Here is a 22,509-nt window from a genome sequence, read left to right on the forward strand (position 1 = left end):
CCTCAATCCAATTGAGAATCTGTGGTACACGAGTGGAACCCATCCAACTTGAAGGAGCTGGAGCAGTTTTGCCTTGAAGAATGGGCAAAAATCCCAGTACCTAGAGACATACCCAAAGAGACTTGTAATTGCTGCTAAAGGTGGCTCTACAAAGTATTGACTTTGGGGAGGGAGGCGAATAGTTATGCACGCTCAAGTTGTTTTTTTTTGTCTTATTTCTTGTTTGTTTCACAATAAAAAAGATTTTGCATCTTCAAAGTGGTAGGCATGTTGTGTAAATCAAATGATCCAAACCCCCCAAAAAATATATTTTAATTCCAGGTTGTAAGGCAACAAAATACTTTCGCAAGCCACTATAGTATGAAGGCACGCATTCTAAGTGGTATGCTATTATGAACATTGGAACGTAGCTTTGGTTGGCTCCTTGACCTAATCTCTCTGGTTTTCTAAACCAAGGTACTAAACTTGAAAATCACTTCTCTTCCTTTTTCTTCTTCTTCTTTTTCTTCTTTCGATCATGAGGTCTCTCATCCGGGGACCGGGAATCCCTGTGAATGCCAACACACATTCAATTCACCAACAGGTAAAAACCTATCAAACATGTATACAGCCAAAGCATTCATCAACCACTGAATGTCTGCAAACAACCTTGATGGTGACTTCATACAATTAAACACTGTCAGATGTGAATGCATGAGACAATGAATGATATTCAGTCAAGCCACTACTCTCTGACTCACCTCTTTCTCTTCCTCTTGCTCTCCTTCTCTCGGCTGCGCTCCTGGCTCTGCTCTGGGCTGGGGTCTTTGCTGCGCTCTGTGTTACGGTGGCGTTTGTGGTGGGAGCCGTGTCCGTCCCTGGAGCTGACGTGAGATTGGCGGGACTCTGTGGAGGCAGAGCGCCTGTCCTCAGACATTCTCCTGAGAGACAAAACGGTCCCGGGTTTTTTAAATCCACATGCTCCTCAGATGAGTATTACAGTACTAATTGGATTTTGTATGAGGCATCACGTAGGTGAGAAGACAATGGTTGGATTACCTGTGAGGGGCATGTTTGGACTCTCTAACCTCCTCCTTCCTCTCCTCTTTCCACTGACTGGACAGTTCAACAGAGTGGACATTAATCACCTCCCGAATCACCTGCACGATTCATGAAAAACATAACCAGATATAACACACACACATCTCAAAGTAAAGTACAGCCATTAACATTCTATTGAAACAGTCACATCCCCACACACCTCAGTGTAGGACTTCTTGGTGTTGTGTACGTTCTTGGCTCTGTAAGACTGCCGACGTCTCTTGTAGTCCCTCATCTCAGCCATCAGCTCCAGGTGAGACTTGTGCTCGTTCTGATCGTTACCTAGAGAACAGAAACAAACACAACAGACTCAGTGGAATGGCTTTAGAGGAGTAATTCATAGGAAAATTGGCTTAAACCATCCTACTGATCTCAATAGTTAATGTTTATAGGCCTACCCTTTTTGAGCTTGGCCACCAAATCAACATAGAGGTCCTCGTTGTTAGTTGCTCCAGCTTGATCCTTCTGTTGGCTGGCCTCCCTTGTCACGTGATCGAAAAGAGCCAATCGGTCTGCCATAGTAAGGTCACAGATAGCTCGCTTGTGGTTCTGAGGAACTTCTGAAGGGTCTGTGGAGTATTCACCTGCAGCACAATGAAAAGGGCTTTACACACACTCACATGCTACAACACTATCACACAGAGTACAGAGAGTCATGACAAGTCACTAATTCAAAAGCTTTTAAGAACACATTGAGATGATCACTCACACCTTCAGTATGAAAGGGTTAGAAAATAGTAAATGACTTTCCCCAACACGTACGGGGAAAATGTGTGTGTACGCGTGCACGTGTGTAATGCCGCCAACAGAGGCAGCATGTTTGAAAGGATATGGCATTAAAGGATACTGCACGTAATCAGTAAGCCTGAACGAGGGAAGAACCTCCTGTTATTACTCACCCCTGTCACTGAAAACAAAACACAGAACACATACAGATGACAAACTCAAAGAAACTATATAATAAAAGAAAAAACAACAGCCACCATATTTAGCCGTGTTTATAATGAATTAATGTATATTAATTGAGACCTTTTTAGACATGGGCAAGGCACTGAAGACCTACGAACTTCGTAAAAAATATTGTACCATTGGTTGCTCTTTGGTGAAATGACCATTAATTGCTTCTCCAGAATAAAAGCATAAATATTTTGTGGGACATGTCTACCACAGAGTCGAACTAATGCTGATAGCCATGAATACAAGCATAGGGTTTTATCAGTGACCTAACACAAGTGTAGGGATGTAATGATCTTACTTTGGCTGTACAGTCCCTCTGTCCTAATTGGTGGTGCACTTGCTCTTGCTTGAAGAATCACTTGTTGTTGTGTGTGTTTGTCTACAGGTGAGGCAGAACACAAAGAAAGATGTGAGACAAGCAGTGGGCTCCCCCACCCTGGGTCAGTTCAGGGAATTGTGACTACTACATTAAGTTGAGATTCACTTTGCAGTGGAATAGTGTGACACTCACCCATTGTGAAGCTGGTAATGTTGGCATTCTCATAACACACAGAGGGGTCATACATCTCAGCCTTGGGAAAGGAAAGGAGTTAACTTTTTATAAAAGCTTTTAAGAACATAATAACAGATAAGGTTGTTGTATAATTAGGGTGGATAGTTTTTCCTGATCATTTGACCTCACCAGAAATAACTTTGGTCTGCTCTAGTTATAGGGTCCAGTTTTTCTAGGTCTAGCCCTATGGTCCGGAATAACTCCTTACCCTAATGACAAGCTACATCAAAAGATGTTGATGGCTCAGTTGATATTTCAGTTGAGTATGTGTGTGTGGTGAGTGCGTATGTGATACAGTATAGCTCTTTAACCTGTTCCTCATGGGAGTAGCCCATCTGGCTGAGTTGGCAGGTGGCTTTGTGTCTCTCCATGCTCCTGCTTGGCACTCTGTGGTTCGGGTCATAGGGGCACACCTCCATCGGCTCCTGTGGAAGAACATTTACAAGTTATAATCTCCTCTCTGTTTGTTGTAGCATGCATGTGTACGGAGACTTAATGAATCGCCCATCATTTATGGTTTTCCCATTCATTTGGAGGCCTTATATCGAACTAACTACATGTTATGATAAAAAATGTGTGTGTACGCGTGCACACACCAGCTCCTGAGTGGCGCAGTGGTCTAAGGCACTGCATCGCAGTGCTAACTGTGCTACTAGAGATCCTGGTTCGAATCCAGGCTCTGTCGCAGCCGGCCGCGACCGGGAGACTCATGGGCGGCGCACAATTGGCCCAGCGTTGTCCAGGGTAGGGGAGGGAATGGCCGGCAGGGATGTAGCTCAGTTGATAGAGCATGGCGTTTGCAACGCCAGGGTTGTGGGTTCGATTCCCACGGGGGGCCAGTATAAAAAAAAATATGTATTCACTAACTGTAAGTCGCTCTGGATAAGAGCGTCTGCTAAATGACTTAAATGTAAATGTAAATGTAATGATGAGTTTCTCGGGTGTTCAAAGAATCAAGGATGCAAGGATATACTGAGACACTTTGTAGAAAGTTAATGCAAATATTTAATGATCGGTACCGGGTTCGTTACAACAATGACCAGAGCTTTGCCCTTGATGTTACGAACTAACTTGAACAAAGAAGACACTCTACCTTATATACCCTTTATTACCCTCCTCCTGGCAAGTCTCCATGGGCACTACCTGTCTTTGATGTTCATCACCCTTACCCCCAAGTCACTATACTGCCCATCACTCATGCTATTCTAAACATCACAATTTTTTTTTATTTTTTTTGTCATTTAGCAGACGCTCTTATCCAGAGCGACTTACAGGAGTAATTAGGGTTAAGTGCCTTGCTCAAGGGCACATCGGCAGATTTTTCACCTAGTCGGCTCGGGGATTAGAACCAGCAACCTTTCGGTTACTGGCACAACGCTCTTAACCACTAATCTACCTTGACATAAGGAATGTAGACTTCATGGCCCCAAACCACTCATCCTCTGTCTTCACAATACTATGACATGACATCATTACATTACACATACACAACAGATGGTGCACATTTTAAATATGTATTATTAGCTCAGGTAACGTCATGAAAACATTGATTCTGGTGTAAACTAGCCCTATAAAGGACGCCGCGCTTTCAGGGCTAGGTGAACCACCCCTGGAATCTGAGCAGTTGAAAAAATATAGCTAACTAGCTTCCTACCTACCTGAACTGAGCCGTTGTCCAGGTCCTGTCTCCATCCCAGCGTTTCCAACAGCTCATTCAGTTGTCTATGGCAGTTCTCGGTGAACTCGGTCAACTCTTCCAAACTTCGCAGACGAGCCTGGAGCGTTTGATTTTCTGGTGAGTCGCACATGTCGTAGTCAAACAAAAATCAAAATTGTGTTACATTGAAAAGGTTTTTCCTAACATTTTCCTAGTTAATGTTCAACCTATATTGGATATGGGGATTTTCGAACACTGTTCAGCGCCACTGTCGCATTCTGACTACGGTAGGCTGTGTGGCGCATGTAGATGACGTAAGCCATTCTGGTAATTGAAGTATCTATATATTTAAGGTTAATTTTTTTATTATACACATTTGCAGCTAAAAGCTGAATTGCAGCATACATAGGCCTACGTAAGTAAGTAAGTAAATCAAATAAAACATATGAGATGTAGTATACAATATTACAGTTAAGCAGCATTAAGCAGTTTCACAAAGTAAGGTATAGGGCTGTTGTAGTATATGTCAGTCTGAGTAGGGGGAAGGTTCAGTTTGTGACTGGATCGGGTAGATCTGCCACTGACATGACCTTTCATCTGAGGCAGCTACTCGTTGCTGGGATTTTGCAAGTTTTTGGGCAAAGGATCAGCAGAGGTGGGTGCGGCGGTACTACAAGGACTGCAAGCCCAGGTCATTGCACTCAGAGTCATAGGAGGTGTAGGTTGTGCCCATGATGATTTTGGTTGCATGTCATTGGATCTTCTGAAGTTGGTTGTGTTGGTGGGCTGTGAGACCTGGGTGCCATACTTGAGCGGAGCACTGGATGGACAAAGCAGGTGTAGACTGTCAGAAGGTCTTGGAAGTTACATATAATATATCTTCATTATAAGTTCAAATCAAGACAACAAGCAAAGTTTTTCTTATTTTATTGGGTAAAAAATAATTAAATTGTAAAATACATTTTTATATTTAAACTACATTTAAATACATTTAAAAGACATTCAAAAGACAAGGCTGACATTTAAAAACACAGTTAAAGTTCAATTGCAAACAACTTTTGAAATAATGCTGGTTTAGGTGGGGGAAAGCTGGTCATCGTGCAGCAATATGGGTTCCATCAAATAATTTGGATACACTCCTTCTGATCTAAAAAGAAATACATAAAAACATTAGGCTACTGCATAGCCCTACTTCATGTTTATGTGCGTCAACAATGTGTAAATTAACAATGACCTTGAATCATTTAAATACTTACATTACTTCAAGTGTCTCTGTGTCCTCATAGGCTACTTCCTCCACTATTTCCACCTCGACTCCTACCATTATTGTCTTCCTCACTGGGAAACAGAAGTATTTGATTAGAGGAAAATACTACATAGCAGCCATACTGGATCATCATAGAGAATAATTACCCTCTTTCACATGAACAGACACATACACACTTACCTCCGAAATTGAAGAGAGGGGAACCAGCCCAACTGTGGCAATATCTTCTTGGTCCATGCATACAAACACAACCATGGCCCTCTGTCCTGTGGCTCCCCCAATGACTGCCTAAATAATGCTGGGATGATTCTTCTCCATCAGCAGCACCCAAGGAGGGCAGGTGTGGGGGGACATCCATCCACATTTCAGGGGCCTCCTGCCTTGTGTCACTCTGGCTTTGGATGCTAACTAGGTCTGTGTGGACAGGGCCAAAGGGACTCTCTGTACCAGCCCAGCGGTTCTGAACACACTCTTGGGTGAGGCCATGGCCATCTGAAGACACAAGGGACAAAGGAGAGAAGGAGAGAACCTAAGAACATTTGACAAAAAGCTATTCTGTTCATACCATTTATGATGTCTAAAGGGATTCAAGTGAATGGAGAAACCAAGCAAATGGCATTATGTCTATATGTTGGATAGCACTTTAATGAGCATACAAAGACATGGGAATGGGGGAGATGAAGACTGAAAAGTGGATAAAGAGTTGTAAGGAGAGGAGATAGAAGGCTGAGAGAGGAGGGGAAGGGAAGAGATGGAGGAGCGATAATAGTGAGGTGTGGTGAGAAGAGATGACATAAGGTAGGATGGAAGGGTGGGTGCTGTTCTGTTGCAGTCTGTCGTTGTATCACGTGTTTGGTCCTGCTGTCTCTTTGGCCTGCCAATGGCCCTGCTGAGTTTGGGCAAGGCTCTTAGTCACAAGTCATCCGCCCACACTGGCAAACACTGAGGGAGTGGTAGGTAAGCAAAGCCAGAATAGAAGCATTGGGAATACATCATGTTATTTGATACAAACCAGCATAAACCCTGTTTACCCTAAGACAGAGGCAGACAACAAGGCATGCCACTTGAAAACAAACGTAAAACAGGAAAAACAGGGTTGCAATGAGCCTGCAATATTCTCTCACAGTTACCTAATACACTTCACTCTTACCTGTAGTATAGCAACAGATTGCTGGATGCTCCCTGGTCCAAATAGCATGTTCTTCCTCTTTTCCTTCTTCCTCCTCCTCATCCTCCCATTGCCTCAGGGTTGCTGAGCCAAGTCTGCCCAGGTGCCTGTGGTGGCGTAGAGGCGCCCCGCTCGACCACAACCAGTTAGGGTTCTGTCCATACATCTCAATCAGAGCTTCTACACCAAGGCAAAGAAGAATCACTATGTGTGTTTGATTCCCTACTTGCTGATAGCAGGTCTATAGGCTAGAGATGAGCCAGGTTTTTCCATGGACTGGAGCTGCATGGGCTCCGCAGCAGTGCCCTCTGATCCGATCAGCTGCAGAACAGCTTTTCAGTGGAGGCACGATTCAGTGTTTCCTGTTCAGAAAGGAAGTGCACCACAATGGTTCTGACACAAGTGTTTCTGATCTTGTGTAATGATGACTCTTGGTGGTCTTACTGTATTACAACACAACACAAATTCAATACAACATTATTAGCCTTTGGGACAGTTAATGCTGTGCAGTAGCATTAGGAACATGTGCACACTCACGCATATACACAAAATACAATACACGATGCAATGGCTGGCCTGGTGAAAATAATGTTGTTTAGCACAATAGTAAGACAGTAACAATTGAGACAATTCACAATTTGGCATCATATTCACTTGTGTAAAAATTATTTTTAAAGTCGGCACTATGCAAATCTATTACTATAAGTACTACTATCTATTGTATTACTTTGAGAAATGCAGTCAGCGTTGCATTTATCTTCGTTGACAAGTTTTATTATCACATGATTGGCAGGCAGCCGGTCACATGTTAATGCAAGGCCAATCAGGGAATAGTGCGCTGACCTCGGGTTTTAGAGATGATGAACGTCAATGAAACAGAACACTGGAATGGTGCCTGGAATATACCATTTACTTCCTCGAGTGTTAATTTCATTTGAACAAAACATACTCTGGTAAACGTTTATACTTTGACTTTTGTTCAACTACATCTACTCTTTTACTCCAAATAAAGGTTCCCAAAGACAACAGCCTAAAACTCAAATGAATCCCTCCCATTGCTTATTGTAAAGCAGGACATCCGACACTCCCCTTGTGTAAAGCAGGGCAGGGCAGGGCAAGTCAGGGAAGGGGATTATTTATTGCCAGTTGCTATCACAGTGTTATTCTTTTAATTCATAGAAATGAGTTATCCGGGATATGGTGCTCCCGCAGGCGGATACCCTGGAGGGGTAAGATCTTAGACACGTTTCTTCTACACAAATATGAAGATAAATGGGTATGGGTAGGAACGCTTAGTTGTCCGGAAGTAGAACTGCAAATGGGCATAATATCCTACATAATATAACAAGCGTATATTGCACAGTGTTTTCCGAATACAGTCGACTATTTGTTGTATCTAATACAATTTGTAGGCCTGCCTGCCAATGAATCGCTGCCGTGGGCAAGTCGTAGTAGGCATTTTATGCTTGATGCGCTTTCGCCTCTGCTCCGGGAGACGAAGAAACTTGATGGCCTTGCTCGATACAACAGAGACTCTCTTACAATGTAACAATCTGAGTTGATCAAAAGGTTACACGAAGGGCAAATGTTACAATATTATCTATACTATGATGGATTATAGGGCCTACACTTTGTATAATCAGTTCAGTAGCGTGTAAATCGATGGAAATACTGGTTTTGGATTGACTCATATCACCCAACCCTGGGAATGGTCAGGTTCACGTAATAGCTGGGACTCGCTGTCTTGTTGTTGCTGGCCGAAGTACAGTTTGACACCTACTGATTGCAATAAACAATCTATATGAAATCATTCTCAGCCCCTTGACCTCTGCAGAGCAAGTTGGCAATGCACTGATTTGAGACATGATTATCTGTTGTCTATAGGCTATTGGTTAGGTGGGTCATTGGGATGTTCACTTGCATGGCACCTGACCTATGTTGTCACTAACTGTTTCATAGTAACCTTATAGTGTTTACTGTTCTCTCTCTCTCTCTCTCTAAATCATTGTCTGTCTCTCTCTAAATCATTGTCTGTCTCACAGTATGGAGGTGCCCCTGCTGGTGGCCACCCTCCTGGTGGCCCTGGTTTTGGTGGATACCCTGGTCAGCAGCAAGACCCTCTCTATGGATTTTTTGCTGCTGTTGCAGGCCAGGTAATAAGGCTTATAGATTAACATATTAAGCTATCTGCTAATCTCAACACAGTCAAAACAGCATACTGTAGTCTAAAAATGTAAAGCATTGTTTCGGTCTCAATAAGTATTTTTTCCCCTCCATCTTTTGACATTGGAAGGACGGGCACATATCAGCGGAAGAGCTCCAGCAATGCCTCACACAGGCTAACTTCTCTGGTGGCTACAAACGTAAGAGTTAACACCATGTACAAGACCGAAGGGAACCACTAATTCCCAGCCATTTTTCAATGCAATATTTTGTTTAATTCTATTCTTTATACTATATGGAGCGCTGACTGTGGTTTGATTAACTGTTATCTTATCTCCGACAGCTTTTAACCTGGAGACCTGCAGACTGATGATCAACATGCTGGATGTATCCTTGACTAACCAGTCAGTACAGACACACGGGTTGTTAAAATACTATGGTCACACTAGCTACCAGTACAATAATATGAGGTGGAATATGCATAAGTGACAGTGTTTTGTGCGCTGAGAGTTTGCAGAAAGTCCTCTTACATTGTGTTCCACAGCAATGTCTTGAATTTGAAAAAAAACTACTAGATAAATCAGGACAATAAAATCAGGACATTGAAATTATTCAGAAAACCTTTAGCCGTCTATATTCATGTTTGAGGTTAGAGGTAAGGTTGCGAGGTCACTGCTGTTTCTGTTCCTTGACTGAAGCAACCCCTCAGAGAGACATGTCCTGTACTATGGGCTTCAATGAGTTCAAGGAGCTGTGGACAGTGCTCAACGGCTGGAAACAACACTTCATGTCCATTGACCGTGACCAGAGTGGGACCGTGGACCCCCAGGAGATGCACCAGGCAGTCACTTCTATGGGTACGTACAAGCACAAAGGGTGTATTTGTTTATACAGTGGGCTCCAAAATTACTGGTACCCCTGACTGGCAATGCACAAACAATACTTAAAAAAGTATAAACATACAGAAATACTGTACTATATTAATGTTCCAATGGAACCCAGCAAAATCATTTATTGATTTAATAAAAAATCAATGTCCTCCAAATCATTGTTTCACAATTAATGGCACCCTTAAAGATTATTGTAAATAACATCTACCAAAATTAAACCAGGAATTAAATTCCACTTATTTAAGTTTATCTAAGCCTTAAGGAACTATATTGAGCCATTACATCACTTCTTGTTTCACTAGGGTATAAAAATGAGGTAACACGCATGCAAAAGCTCTTTGTCATCCAACACCATGAAGAAAAGAAAAAAACTGGCAGTTCAAAAGAGACAGATGGTCGTAGACCTTCATAAATCTGGTAATGGCTACAAGAAGATCCACAAACAATGTAATATACCACTGAGCACTGTCAGGGCAATTATTTAAAAAATTAAAAGATATGGAACCGTTGAAAACCTAACGGGCAGAGGATGCAAATGCATTTTGCCCCCCAGGATAGGGAGGAGGATGGTGAGAGAAGCAACAAAATCCCCAAGAATCACTGTGAAAGAATTGCAGGCCTTGGTGGCGTCTTGGGGTTTCACAAAGCACCATCAGACGCCACCTCCACAACCATAGGCTCTTTGGAAGGGTTGCCAGAAGAAAGCCCTTTCTGACCCCAAGACACAGACGCAAGCGCTTGGAGTTTGCCAAACATAATTTAAATTATGACTGGAAGAAGGTGCTCTGGTCAGATGAGACCCAAATTGAACGTTTTGGTCAGATACAGCATCGGCATGTTTGGCGTCGAAACAGAGATGCATACAAGGAGAAGCACCTCATAGCCATGGTGAAATATCATGGTGGCAGTGGCGGTTCTAGATACATTTTACTAGGGGGGCCAAGGAGGGGCCAGTGTTTAATCAGGGGGGCACACATAAAAAAACTGGCAACACATGATATTCAAAGATTATAAACTTTATTTTACTTTAAAATCATATGACATTTATTATAACACGTATTTTGTACAAGAGTGCAGATGCAAGAGAGATAGTGCCATAAAAATGAAAAAATAAATAAATTAAAAAAAATTAAAAGTACAGGGTACAAATACAGGGTTCATATTCAATGTGAACAAAACTCCAGGATACAACAAAGGGTACAACAATGTGCCATTTCCTATTTATGGAAGCCCCACTACTGTGGACAGTTGATTCCACATTTTGTTTTAAGAAAGAAAACTTTCTGAGTGATTTATAAACAAAACACACTACCCTGTATCCATTTAGGTAAAATAAACCAAATCAGAAAAGAAATTCAATTCAAAGAGGCTTTACTAGCATGACCATATTGACATACAGTATTGCTAAAGCACATAAACAGGGAAACGTGTTACACATTAACATCCAGTAGTCCAATAGGATGCAGACAATAAACATTAAGTTAACATTCGTTTAAAAGCAACAATCATGTCAACACAATGTAGCAATATGAACAACACTGATGGATATCAGCAACAACATGAAAACAAGAATATTACAGGTGTCTGTGTGTGTGTGTGTGTCTGTGTCTTTGTGTACTTCACTGTCAGTTGATGAGCAGGTGTACAAAAAAAGGCTTTACAACATATATGGGCAAGTCCATTTAGGACAGCACATTTCCACCATAGTTCACATTAGGAAAAAATGACAGCATGAATGCTCACTAAACAAACATATACTACATATACCTTTTATACACATTTTTTTTCAGTAATTTTTTAAGAGTGAAAGGGAAGTAAGCAATCGCTCATCATAGGATCATACATATTTCAGTTACAATATTAGTTACAATATTAGTGTTAGTTAGATCATCATGTCAAAGCTGGACCTGCAAAGTCTGAACGACACAAGTGTGCAATGATTGGAGTGATTTTGTTTCTTTTTTTCTTGCTTTGCTTGTTTTCAAAAGGAAAAATCATAGTTGGTAAAAAATAAAATAAACTTTCGTTGAAAGGTATCACACTGTATAATTTACAAATATCTAAAGAGGTTTAGTGGATGCCATAAAACATCTGTGGAGCTTGAAGATTTGTAGTACATAGATGTTTGAGAGAGAGAGAGAGAGAGAGAGAGAGAGAGAGAGAGAGAGAGAGAGAGAGAGAGAGAGAGAGAGAGAGAGAGAGAGAGAGAGAGAGAGAGAGAGAGAGAGAGAGAGAGAGAGAGAGAGAGAGAGAGAGAGAGAGAGAGAGAGAGAGAGAGAGAGAGAGAGAGAGAGAGAGAGAGAGAGAGAGAGAGAGAGAGAGAGAGAGAGAGAGAGAGAGGAGCAGAATGGAGTGAAAATGAGAGAGGATGAGATAGAGATAGATAGTGAGTAGAGAGGCTGTGTCCTGGAGGGACGTTACATCCCCCTGAGGTGGCTGCAAACCCAGACAGCTATGGCTCCATCTGCTGGTATGGTCGGGAACTCCACCCCTCTATGGCCAATCTTCCCACGCAGCTGAAACAAATGAGGAGCTGATGAGCTGAAGGTTGGGGAAGGGAAGAGACACAGTCTCCAACCTGGCCTCTCTGGAGGACAAGAGTGCTGCACGTCCACTTCCATGAGGAATATAAGGATTTGGAGATACTTACCTTTGGGAAAAACTCACCTTTGGATATATGCACCTGTGGAAATACGTGAGAGACATTTGGAAGGACTTTTTGCTGGGTTGGCCACTAGCTGCAACGTGGACTACAGTAAGGCTGGGGAAAAGTTATCTGAGCGAGTGAGAATTATGATTTTGGATGTGGAAGAGACATCCCTGAACTGTTAACCCTTAAAGAGCCACAAGAGAACAGAATTTTGTTATATTTTCGTTAATTTCCCAAGACCTATAATAAAATCCTTGTTTTGTTTGAACCTTGTCTCCTTGCACTACTTGAGCAATCCCGCTGAAAGCTGTGTAGCCTCTCGTGACGTCACAGATGGTGGAGAATACGGGTACGCTCAAGCGTTAATAGTGCATGTCAGAGGAGGATACCGAAGGTTTGATCACCCAGTTTTCCAAGTTGGCCGTAGGCTCCCCGCCCGACTGAAATGGAGGACATATTGAAAGCCCTTGTTGCTGGCCAGCAAGCCCAGAGGCAAGCAAACGTGGCTCTCTTGGAGGAGCAAAAGAAAGCCAACCTTCTGAAGGCAGAGGAATTGCAGTTGCAGAGACAGAGGGTGGTCCAAAATACCCGCCCAATAAAGGCAAGTGACTTTATATCTAAGATGGGAGCTACCGATGACATTGAGGCATACCTGCATGCATTTGAGGCCACGGCCACTAGGGAAGCCTGGCCCAAGCAACAGTGGGTTGGTCTGTTAGCCCCCTTTCTAACCGGGGAAGCGCTGAATGCTGTCCGGGACCTGGGCCCTGACCAGGTTACTGACTATGATGCCCTGAAGTCTGAGATCCTCAGCAGATATGGACTATGCATCCCGGTACCCGGAGGCCATTCCGCTGAGGAAGGCTACATCCAGACAAATCGCCAAGGAGCTGTTCCGTCTCTCAACTAGTCTGGGAATCCCAAAAGAGATATTGACGGACCAAGGGACTCCATTCATGTCCAGGGTGATGAAAGAACTCTGTGCTTTACTGAAAATCAAACAGCTGAGAACCTCGGTCTACCACCCCCAGACAGATGGCCTAGTCGAACGTTTTAACAAAACACTAAAATCCATGCTGCGGAAAGCGGTAGGGGAAGATGGGCGCAACTGGGATCAGCTGTTACCCTACATATTATTTGCGGTGAGAGAGGTACCTCAGTCTTCTACTGGTTTTTCACCCTTTGAGCTCTTGCTTTCCTACAGACCCAGAGGACTGCTCGACATCGCCAAGGAGGCCTGGGAGGAGCAGCCATGCCAACAGCGGACACTGATCGACCATGTCGGGGCTATGAGGGAGAGAATGAAGGCCATCTATCCCATGATGCGGGAACACCTGGAGGCCAGTCAGCGGCAACAGCAAGCCTCCTACAACAGATCTGCTCAACCCAGGGAGTTTAAGCCGGGGGACAGAGTGCTGGTCCTGGTGCCAACCGTTGAGTGTAAATTCCTGGCAACCTGGCAAGGACCATATGAGGTCATTGAACGCATGGGAGAAGTAAACTACAAGGTGAGGCAACCAGATAAAAGAAAAACTGAGCAGATTTATCATGTTAACCTTTTAAAGAAGTGGCACGCCAGAGAGGCGCTGTTCAGCTGTCTACCCCCACAGAGACCAAGGAACCGGCGCGAGAAGAGGTTCAGCTGGGTCCAAATCTGTCCCCACATCAACGACAGATGGCCCTGGAACTCGTGGAGCAGAACCAGGATGTCTTCTCCTCCCTTCCCGGTCACACAGAGGTGGTCCAACATGAGATCCGCACCATGCCTGGCCGAACGGTAAACCAGCGCCCGTACCGCGTGCCAGAGGCTCGTAAAGTGGTTATACAGAAGGAGGTAAGGAAGATGCGGGGAGTTGGGAGTAATCGAAGAGTCCCACAGTGCCTGGGCAAGTCCCATCGTACTAGTTCCCAAGCCAGACGGTTCAGTACGATTTTGTAATGACTATCGAAAGTTGAATGAAGTGTCTGAATTTGATGCATACCCAATGCCTCGTGTCGATGATTTAATAGACTCCTTGGGGCATGCTCGTTTCCTAACCACTCTTGATCTCACAAAGGCTACTGGCAGGTGCCCCTGACCCCGGCGTCTAAGGAGAAGACAGCCTTTGCCACCCCGGAGGGGCTCTACCAGTATACCCGACTTCCGTTTGGTCTCCACGGGGCACCTGCCACGTTCCAACGCCTGATGGATCGAGTCCTTGCGCCCCACAAGAGTGCACAGCGGCTTATTTGGATGATGTTGTTATACAAAGTCCGGATTGGGCCAGCCACATACCCCGGGTACAAGCGGTGCTGGATTCGCTCAGGGAAGCAGGGCTCACGGCAAACCCGAAGAAGTGCAAGCTGGCCTTCAGTGAGACAAACTACCTGGGGTACACCATTGGGCGGGGGTTGGTCAAACCACAGGAAGCCAAACTGCGGGCCATACAGGACTGGCCGCAGCCCATCACCAAGAAGCAAGTAAGGTCATTTTTGGGCCTCGCTGGCTACTATAGACGCTTTATTGCAGATTTTGCTACCATAGCTGCACCGTTGACGGAGCTGACGACCAAACGCCACTCACGAATGATGGTGAAGTGGAACCCTGCGGCGGAGGCGGCTTTCCTCAACCTGAAGCGAGCACTCTGCTCCAGTCCGATCCTGGTGGCACCAGACTTCAAGAAGGAATTCATTGTCCAAGCGGATGCTTCGGAGGTGGGTCTGGGTGCTGTCCTCACCCAGGCACATGACGGTGAAGAACATCCCATTCTCTACCTAAGCAGAAAGTTACTTCCAAGAGAGAAGAACTATTCAACGGTGGAGAAAGAATGTCTGGCTGTAGTCTGGGCCCTGGAGTCCCTTCGGTTCTATCTCCTGGGCCGAAGTTTCATGGTGGTATCTGATCACGCCCCTCTGCAGTGGATGGCCAAGAACAAGGAATCAAACAGTAGAGTAACCAGATGGTTTTTGAGCTTGCAACCGTTTAACTTTTCTGTTGTCCACAGGGCTGGCAAGCACCACGGCAATGCGGGACGCCCTCTCCCGGCGTGATGCCTTCTTCGCTGCCTTTACCCCGACGAGGACGTCGGTCCCGAGGAGGGGGATGTGTGATGTCACGAGAGGCTGTGTCCTGGAGGGACGTTACATCCCCCTGAGGTGGCTGCAAACCCAGACAGCTATGGCTCCATCTGCTGGTATGGTCGGGAACTCCACCCCTCTATGGCCAATCTTCCCACGCAGCTGAAACAAATGAGGAGCTGATGAGCTGAAGGTTGGGGAAGGGAAGAGACACAGTCTCCAACCTGGGCTCTCTGGAGGACAAGAGTGCTGCACGTCCACTTCCATGAGGAATATAAGGATTTGGAGATACTTACCTTTGGGAAAAACTCACCTTTGGATATATGCACCTGTGGAAATACGTGAGAGACATTTGGAAGGACTTTTTTGCTGGGTTGGCCACTAGCTGCAACGTGGACTACAGTAAGGCTGGGGAAAAGTTATCTGAGCGAGTGAGAATTATGATTTTGGATGTGGAAGAGACATCCCTGAACTGTTAACCCTTAAAGAGCCACAAGAGAACAGAATTTTGTTATATTTTCGTTAATTTCCCAAGACCTATAATAAAATCCTTGTTTTGTTTGAACCTTGTCTCCTTGCACTACTTGAGCAATCCCGCTGAAAGCTGTGTAGCCTCTCGTGACGTCACAATACATACAAACATACATACACTCTAGTAGTGTGTGGAACTACTGGTACTGTGAGGAAAAAAAGATAGATGATGTAAAATGAAAAATAAAACAAGCTTCAGCTTCTTAAGACAAGGTGGGTTCATCTAAGTAGACACATGTAACTTCATGTGGACACCAGACTGTCTTTGTCTACACATGTAACTTCATATGGACACCAGACTCTTTGTCTACACACGTAACTTCATGTGGACACCAGACTAACTCCATTCATTTTACCGGTGGTATTGAGAACAGATAAACCCACCGTGTCTTAAGAAGCTCAAGCTTGTTGTTTTATTGTTCATTATATCTCTTTTTCCTCACAGCGGCACTCATACGCTACTAGCGTATATATCATATAGATACACTACAGCAACAGGATACGGCGGTTGTGCTGTCTGGCAAAACGGTCCACAAATACATCAAGATCCAGAGCCTTGGCCCTTCTGGACTCTATGCTCAGGACACCAAGATCACTGAGTCTCTCATCACTAGTGGTGGACCGCAGGGAAGGTTTTTATCAGTTTCAGTGTGGAGAAACTGCGTTCGCAAGAGGCTGAGCTTACAGGAAGGGTTACAGCAATCTTGCACAGTCTAAAGAGCTCAAAGAAAACTTCCCTGTATGGCTCAATAAAACAAACCAGCTCAACTGTACTGCATGGCTTTTGACTTCACCACTCTGTATTTTTCTGTCCAAAACTCTCTTAAATTGATGGAGCTCATGCCCTAAATCATCAATGTCTGCATTATACAAACGGCCAAATGAAAAAACATTGCTCTCCTTTAAAAAGGTATCACTCTGGGGACTGAGAGACTGTATGCTTCTCATGAGCTCACAGTTTGTATTGGAGAAACGTCTGTTCAACTCATTGAGCATGCTGTCAATTACAGGATAGAAAAATGATGTGAGAAACATATCTTTGTCACGTTCTACCTCCCTCTGACCAACAGTGCTTAGCGTGCAGTAGCCACTGAGTCTAGAGCTCAGCATTTTCTGACGTTTCGCCACTGACCTTGTTGCAGAATCACACTGCTCACAAATATTCAATGCTTCATCCCACAACTCATCAAAGAAAGACTCCTGCCTGTGGTCTTTCAATGTCAGGACTAAAGCATTTACTAAGTCAACAGCACTTGACAGATCAACAGTTTGTGACTGTAACATGTCAGACAATAGCTTTGTCTCCCCAAACAACTTACGCAGAGTAACAAGATGCACAACAAATTCTAGGTCAATTTGAGCAAGAAGACCTCGGGCCTCAACAGTTCTTTCACCATGACGTTCTTGAGCAATCTCTTGCAGTAGTCGTTTAAGGGCAGGTAGAGTGTCCATGATATTACGTAGGGCTAGAAATCGGCATGACCAACGTGTGTCGCTTAAACGTTGCAGCTCTCTGGTTCTGCCATACATTTCTCTTTGGAGAGACAGCCATTTTGGGTGCACATATGAGGAAGAAGTAAACATATAAAGACTCTGTAACAAAGAAAAAAACTCCTCCGTTTCTGGGACACTTTTGACTACATCAACTAACACTAAATTCAGACAATGAGCACTACAATGGACGTAGAAGGCAAATTTAGCCTGTTCTTTGATCCTTGCCTGAACCCCTGAATGCTTACCGCTCATAACGGCAGCGCCATCGTACGCTTGGCCTACGAGGTTATTTTTGTAGTCCAGGCCATAACGTTCCAGTAAGTGTACTATTTTTCCAGTAAGCCCTGCTGCATCTAACCTCTCTGCAGATTCAAAATGGAGAAAACTCTCCTTAATGGCCCCATTGTAATAGTACCTGAGTGTGAAGGACATCTGTTCTTTTTTTGAAATATCCTTTGTTTCATCTGCCATGACGCTAAAAACCTCACTTTTCTTCACTTCTTCTATGATTTCAGACCGAACCATTTCTGCCAAACAACCCAAAACCTCATTCTGGATGATCTTGCTTGTGTACTTTGCATTGTGAATGGAAGTTAATCTTCTCTTAACAAGTTGGTCGTGGTTAGCAACTGTGTTAAGAATTTCCCTAAAGTTTCCTTTGTTAGTGGACCCTTCAGATTCATCATGTCCTCTTTGTGCTATGTTTTGTGTAGCTGTAAGCAACAGCACTTCCCCAACTGTTTTAATGTATGCCTGATTTTCTTGTACTTGTTTAGTGTGTTCTTTGTCAAGGAGATCTGTTAGTGTTGCGTCAGTTCTAACAGCTCTTTGATAATCCCTCCATGCGATCATTGCACACTTGTGTCGTTCAGACTTTGCATGTAGTGAAAACCCTGCATTTCTCATAGTTGCCTTTTTCCAGTTTGTAAAACCAGGTGTTGAAACAAAAACGGTGTCTGGGGCATTTGGTGTGCTAAAATGTCTACATGCATAGCAACATGTAGAGTCCGTCATTACAGAATACTCAAGCCATGGATGAGTAGTGTACCAGTTTGGTCTGAAGCTTCGTCTTCTGTCCCCCATCAGTGTGGTTGGGAATATCTTCAAGTTCGGCTGTACTGGTACGTCATACTTAGACTTGCTGATATCTGAAGAAGATGGACAGTAAACATAGGGCACAACTACAACATTTATTTACTGTATATCTGCATGTATTTCAAAATGTAGGCAAAGTATTTACTTAAAAAAAAAACAGAGCCATATTGACACAAAAAAGAATTAACAGCAGAAAGCAGCATTTTAAGGACACCCAGCAGGCCTACCATTACATTGTAATTGCATTGCTTTGCAAATAGTAAGAACCTTCCTCATCACAAACCTGATGGTGCAGTACTTGATCCACATGGATCCACTTGCTGTCCCTCTGGCTGTTCATCTCTCTGTCCCTGTATGCTTTCTTCTTCATGCTTCTCACCCTCTTCTTCATTCTCCTCGCCCTCTTCTTCATTCTCCTCACCCTCTTCTTCATCCTCCTCACCCTCTTCTTCATCCTCCTCACCCTCTGGAATTTCCCTCTCTTTGTCAGACCCCTCACTTTCATCACATGCTGGCTCTCCCTCTTCCTTAACTTTCTCAAAACCTCGATTTGTTTCTCTCACTTTTTTGTTTGCTGGGGCAAAAAATGACTTTATGTCCCTTCCTCGTTTCATGATAACTATTAGAAGAAGAAAAAACGTAGGGGCATGCATTACATTTTGTTACCTAACCATCCCTCCCTACTTAACACTGGCAGATAACCTGTTGATTACTTTACTAAAAATGTATTTGTTATCGCGATGCAACAGCCAAGACGGATGAAGTTACGTGGTTAACATCACAACATTGTGTAGACCTAGCAAGGATAGCCTACTAACATTTGGATATTTGCTTCTGCTTCGATGAGTTTGCTTAGATATGATTACATTTCTAAACAAATCGAGACCAGACATTTAAAAACTTGATTTGATTTATGTGTGAGGAACAAAAGGAACATGTAGGCTATGTGCAAGAACAACAAGTCACTTATGATATTAAATCGTTTTTCTTACCTTCGACTCCTGCAAATCGTAGCTCCTCTCGCAAATAGTAGTTGCTGAGCTCTCATTCACCGAAGCAGCACCACACGTGGCAGGCAGGCAGATGGCAGGATACAGTTTTTGGGTGCGCCACTCTAATTTACCCGTGTAGAACGTTGCCGTGTAGAGCGTTGCATTAGTTCCGCTTTTGGCGCTCGCGTGTAAAATAGTTATAAATTCATAATTTTTTATTTGGTCAGCACGGGGGGGCCACAGGGGTGGCCAGGGACATTTCCAGGGAGGCACGGGCCTCCCCCGGCCTCCGTGTAAAACCGCCACTGCATGGTGGGGCTGTTTTAATTCCAGAGGTCCAGGAGCACTGGTTAAGACTGATGGCATAATGAATTCCACCAAGTATCAGGCAATTTTGGCTGACAATCTGGTTGCCTCTGCCAGAAGGCTGGGACTTAGCCGTAGGTGGACTTTCCAACAAGACAATGACCCAAAACATACCTCAAGATCAACACATAAATGGTTATGTGACAACAAAATCAATGTTCTGCCATGGCCATCTCAGTCACTGGACTTCAATCCAATCGAAAATCTGTGGGCTGAGTTGAAGAGGGCAGTTGATAAGCACAAACCCAAGAATGTGAAGGATCTTGAAAGGATCTGCATAGAGGAATGGTCCAAAATCCCTCCAAATGTGTTCCTTAACCTTGTCAAACATTACAGGAAAAGACTCCATGCTGTTATCCTTGCCAGAGGTGGTTGCACTAAGTACTAAATGAGGAGTGCCAATAATTATGAAACCTTGATTTTGGTGACATTTATTTTGGTATTTTGGTTGGTTCCATTGAAACATTAATAAAGTACAGTATTTCTCACATGTTGGTATTTTGAGTTTATCTCAAAAATTATATTGTTTATATTTTTTAAAGTATTGTTTGTGCATTGCCAGTCAGGGGTGCCAGTAATTTTGGAGCCCGCTGTATGTGTGTACACAATAAGTGATGATCAATAGAGTCAATATGAGAGAGAAATGTTAATTTGACATGTATGTTTGTGTGTTACAGGCTACAGGCTGAGCCCACAAGCCATGAACGGCATCATCAAGAGATTCAGTTCTCAGGGGAAGATCACCTTTGATGACTACGTAGCTTGTTGTGTAAAACTCAGAACCCTGACTGGTGAGTGGACTGTTTTAATCAGTTTGTCCATTATCAGTATGACTGTTGTATGTGTTGTTTTTTATCATTGTTTGACCATTATATCTGTATGTTTGCTACAGATTTGTTCCGGAAGCGGGACCAAGCTGGACAGGGAATGGCCACATTTCCATACGATGATGTAAGTCTTTTTTTTTTTCATATCCTCTTCCTTTTTGTATGCACTGTAAATCGCCCCGGTTTAAATGTAAAGTATTATAATCTCTTTCTCTTTCTCTCTCTCTCGCTCTCACTCTCTTTCTCACTCTCAGTTCATCCAGTGCACGATGTGCACATGAAGAGACAGAGCAGATTTTTTTTTGGACTCATACCATAATCTGAAAAATTTAGCATGTTAATTCTTTCCTGACATGTATTTTTGATACTCACAAATCACTTTATTGTTTTGATTGCTTTTATACAAACATGACTAAAACCTAATTGTCACATTCCACATTAATGGTTTTGAAATAGGAAGTTACTATAAAATCATAACATTACCATAGGAAACTGGAATATTAGCAAACTATAACCACTAGGTGTGCCTATAAACCCATGTCACCACTGTATGTTATGTCACTGTTGAAAGTCTTTACTATTCATCATGCTAATCAAGATATCCCAAAGAGTGCCTGGTGCTGTGCAAAATTAACTATAGCTGCGAGAAATCTTCTCTGTATGTGAAAGAGAGTAATAAACGCGCCCATATATGTGTGGAATACACCTCCGATGATGGTTGTTTTCTTATTAGGTCTTGGGGACAGTTCAGGAAAATGTAGTGAGTATTATCAGCATTTCACGCTGTAGGTCCACATACACTCTCCATGGGAAAACCAGAGTAATAGAACAAGGTATGAATCAAGAAAATTCTTGATTTCACTTCTGAGTGATTTTATGGTTTTATAAAGGCGAACTGCACACAAGTTTCAATAACAACATCACTCACTTCTGACCACGCACTCCATCACTCTTTTCCACTTGGAGAGAGACTGAGGAGGCTATGACCTGAGCAGGTATAACCTTCACTCAGTGGTGGAAAAAGTACCCAATTGTCATACTTGAGTAAAAGTAAAGATACCTTAATATAAAATGATTTAAGTAAAAGTGAAAGTCACCCAGTAAAATACTACTTGAGTAAAAGTTTTAAAGTATTTGGTTTTAAATATACTTAAGTATAAAAAATACATATAATTGTGAAAATATACTTAAGTATTAAAAGTAAAGTGTCAAATTCCTTATTAAGCGAACCAGACTGCATCATTTTCTTGTTTTTTAAATTTACGGATAGCCAGGGGCACGCGCCAACATTCAGACATAATTTACAAACGAAGCATGTGTTTAGTAAGTCCGCCAGATCAGAGGAAGTAGGGATGACCAGGGATATTCTCTTGATAAGTGTGGGAATTAGACAATTTTCTTGTCTTGCTAAGCATTCAAAATGTAACTAATACTTTTGGGTGTCACGGAAAATGTATGGAGTAAAAAGTACAGTGAGGGGAAAAAAGTATTTGATCCCCTGCTGATTTTGTACGTTTGCCCACTGACAAAGACATGATCAGTCTATAATTTTAATGGTAGGTTTATTTGAACAGTGAGAAACAGAATAACAACAACAAAATCCAGAAAAACGCATGTAAAAAATGTTATAAATTGATTTGCATTTTAATGAGGGAAATAAGTATTTGACCCCCTCTCAATCAGAAAGATTTCTGGCTCCCAGGTGTCTTTTATACAGGTAACGAGCTGAGATTAGGAGCACACTCTTAAAGGGAGTGCTCCT

At 43.1% G+C, this 22,509-nt stretch overlaps 3 protein-coding genes across 4 annotated transcripts; 1 reads left to right on the forward strand and 2 right to left on the reverse strand.

Moving 5' to 3' along the window:
• Positions 1-322: 322 nt before the first annotated feature.
• LOC121570659 (U11/U12 small nuclear ribonucleoprotein 48 kDa protein) lies at positions 323-4,522 on the reverse strand. The gene is made up of 9 exons (XM_045208395.1): positions 4,249-4,522; positions 2,902-3,015; positions 2,549-2,609; positions 2,336-2,416; positions 1,479-1,664; positions 1,241-1,362; positions 1,039-1,139; positions 741-920; positions 323-548 (listed from the first exon to the last, which is right to left on the reverse strand). The coding sequence occupies exons 1-9, from the start codon at positions 4,396-4,398 to the stop codon at positions 473-475; spliced, it is 1,071 nt and encodes a 356-aa protein (XP_045064330.1). The 5' UTR covers positions 4,399-4,522; the 3' UTR covers positions 323-472.
• A 660-nt stretch (positions 4,523-5,182) lies between these two features.
• LOC123482095 lies at positions 5,183-7,035 on the reverse strand. 2 transcript variants are annotated; one of them, XR_006657538.1, is made up of 4 exons: positions 6,665-7,035; positions 5,695-6,456; positions 5,504-5,585; positions 5,183-5,394 (listed from the first exon to the last, which is right to left on the reverse strand). XR_006657538.1 is itself a non-coding variant. In XM_045208396.1 (4 exons), exons 1-4 carry the CDS (start codon positions 6,846-6,848, stop codon positions 5,322-5,324), a joined length of 651 nt encoding a protein of 216 aa, XP_045064331.1. In that variant the 5' UTR covers positions 6,849-7,034; the 3' UTR covers positions 5,183-5,321. The 2 variants fall into 2 exon arrangements, 1 of the variants encoding a protein (XP_045064331.1); XM_045208396.1 differs by having other exon boundaries at positions 5,695-6,006; positions 6,665-7,034.
• A 722-nt stretch (positions 7,036-7,757) lies between these two features.
• LOC123482137 (sorcin-like) lies at positions 7,758-21,457 on the forward strand. Its single transcript, XM_045208661.1, has 8 exons — positions 7,758-7,911; positions 8,725-8,835; positions 8,976-9,045; positions 9,189-9,232; positions 9,555-9,702; positions 20,598-20,711; positions 20,813-20,871; positions 21,002-21,457. Exons 1-8 carry the CDS (start codon positions 7,864-7,866, stop codon positions 21,026-21,028), a joined length of 621 nt encoding a protein of 206 aa, XP_045064596.1. The 5' UTR covers positions 7,758-7,863; the 3' UTR covers positions 21,029-21,457.
• Positions 21,458-22,509: the final 1,052 nt, after the last annotated feature.

The sequence above is a fragment of the Coregonus clupeaformis genome, chromosome 28, assembly GCF_020615455.1.
Source record: "Coregonus clupeaformis isolate EN_2021a chromosome 28, ASM2061545v1, whole genome shotgun sequence".
In the NCBI taxonomy this organism is placed as follows: domain Eukaryota; kingdom Metazoa; phylum Chordata; class Actinopteri; order Salmoniformes; family Salmonidae; genus Coregonus; species Coregonus clupeaformis.

What these genes read in the sequence shown, in the direction of transcription:
- LOC121570659 (XM_045208395.1), bottom strand. Translation starts at nt 4,398, where the DNA reads ATGTGCGACTCACCAGAAAATCAAACGCTCCAGGCTCGTCTGCGAAGT. An exon ending in GCTACTCCCATGAGGAACAG is followed by an intron (nt 2,610 to 2,901) that starts GTTAAAGAGCTA and finishes TCCTTTCCCAAG; the next exon opens with GCTGAGATGTATGACCCCTC. An exon ending in CATTACCAGCTTCACAATGG is followed by an intron (nt 2,417 to 2,548) that starts GTGAGTGTCACA and finishes CCTCACCTGTAG; the next exon opens with ACAAACACACACAACAACAA.
- LOC123482095 (XM_045208396.1), bottom strand. Translation starts at nt 6,848, where the DNA reads ATGTATGGACAGAACCCTAACTGGTTGTGGTCGAGCGGGGCGCCTCTA. An exon ending in CCCTCTCTTCAATTTCGGAG is followed by an intron (nt 5,586 to 5,694) that starts GTAAGTGTGTAT and finishes TCTGTTTCCCAG; the next exon opens with TGAGGAAGACAATAATGGTA. An exon ending in ACAGAGACACTTGAAGTAAT is followed by an intron (nt 5,395 to 5,503) that starts GTAAGTATTTAA and finishes ATTTCTTTTTAG; the next exon opens with ATCAGAAGGAGTGTATCCAA.
- LOC123482137 (XM_045208661.1), top strand. Translation starts at nt 7,864, where the DNA reads ATGAGTTATCCGGGATATGGTGCTCCCGCAGGCGGATACCCTGGAGGG. An exon ending in CCAGGCAGTCACTTCTATGG is followed by an intron (nt 9,703 to 20,597) that starts GTACGTACAAGC and finishes TGTGTGTTACAG; the next exon opens with GCTACAGGCTGAGCCCACAA. An exon ending in AAAACTCAGAACCCTGACTG is followed by an intron (nt 20,712 to 20,812) that starts GTGAGTGGACTG and finishes TGTTTGCTACAG; the next exon opens with ATTTGTTCCGGAAGCGGGAC.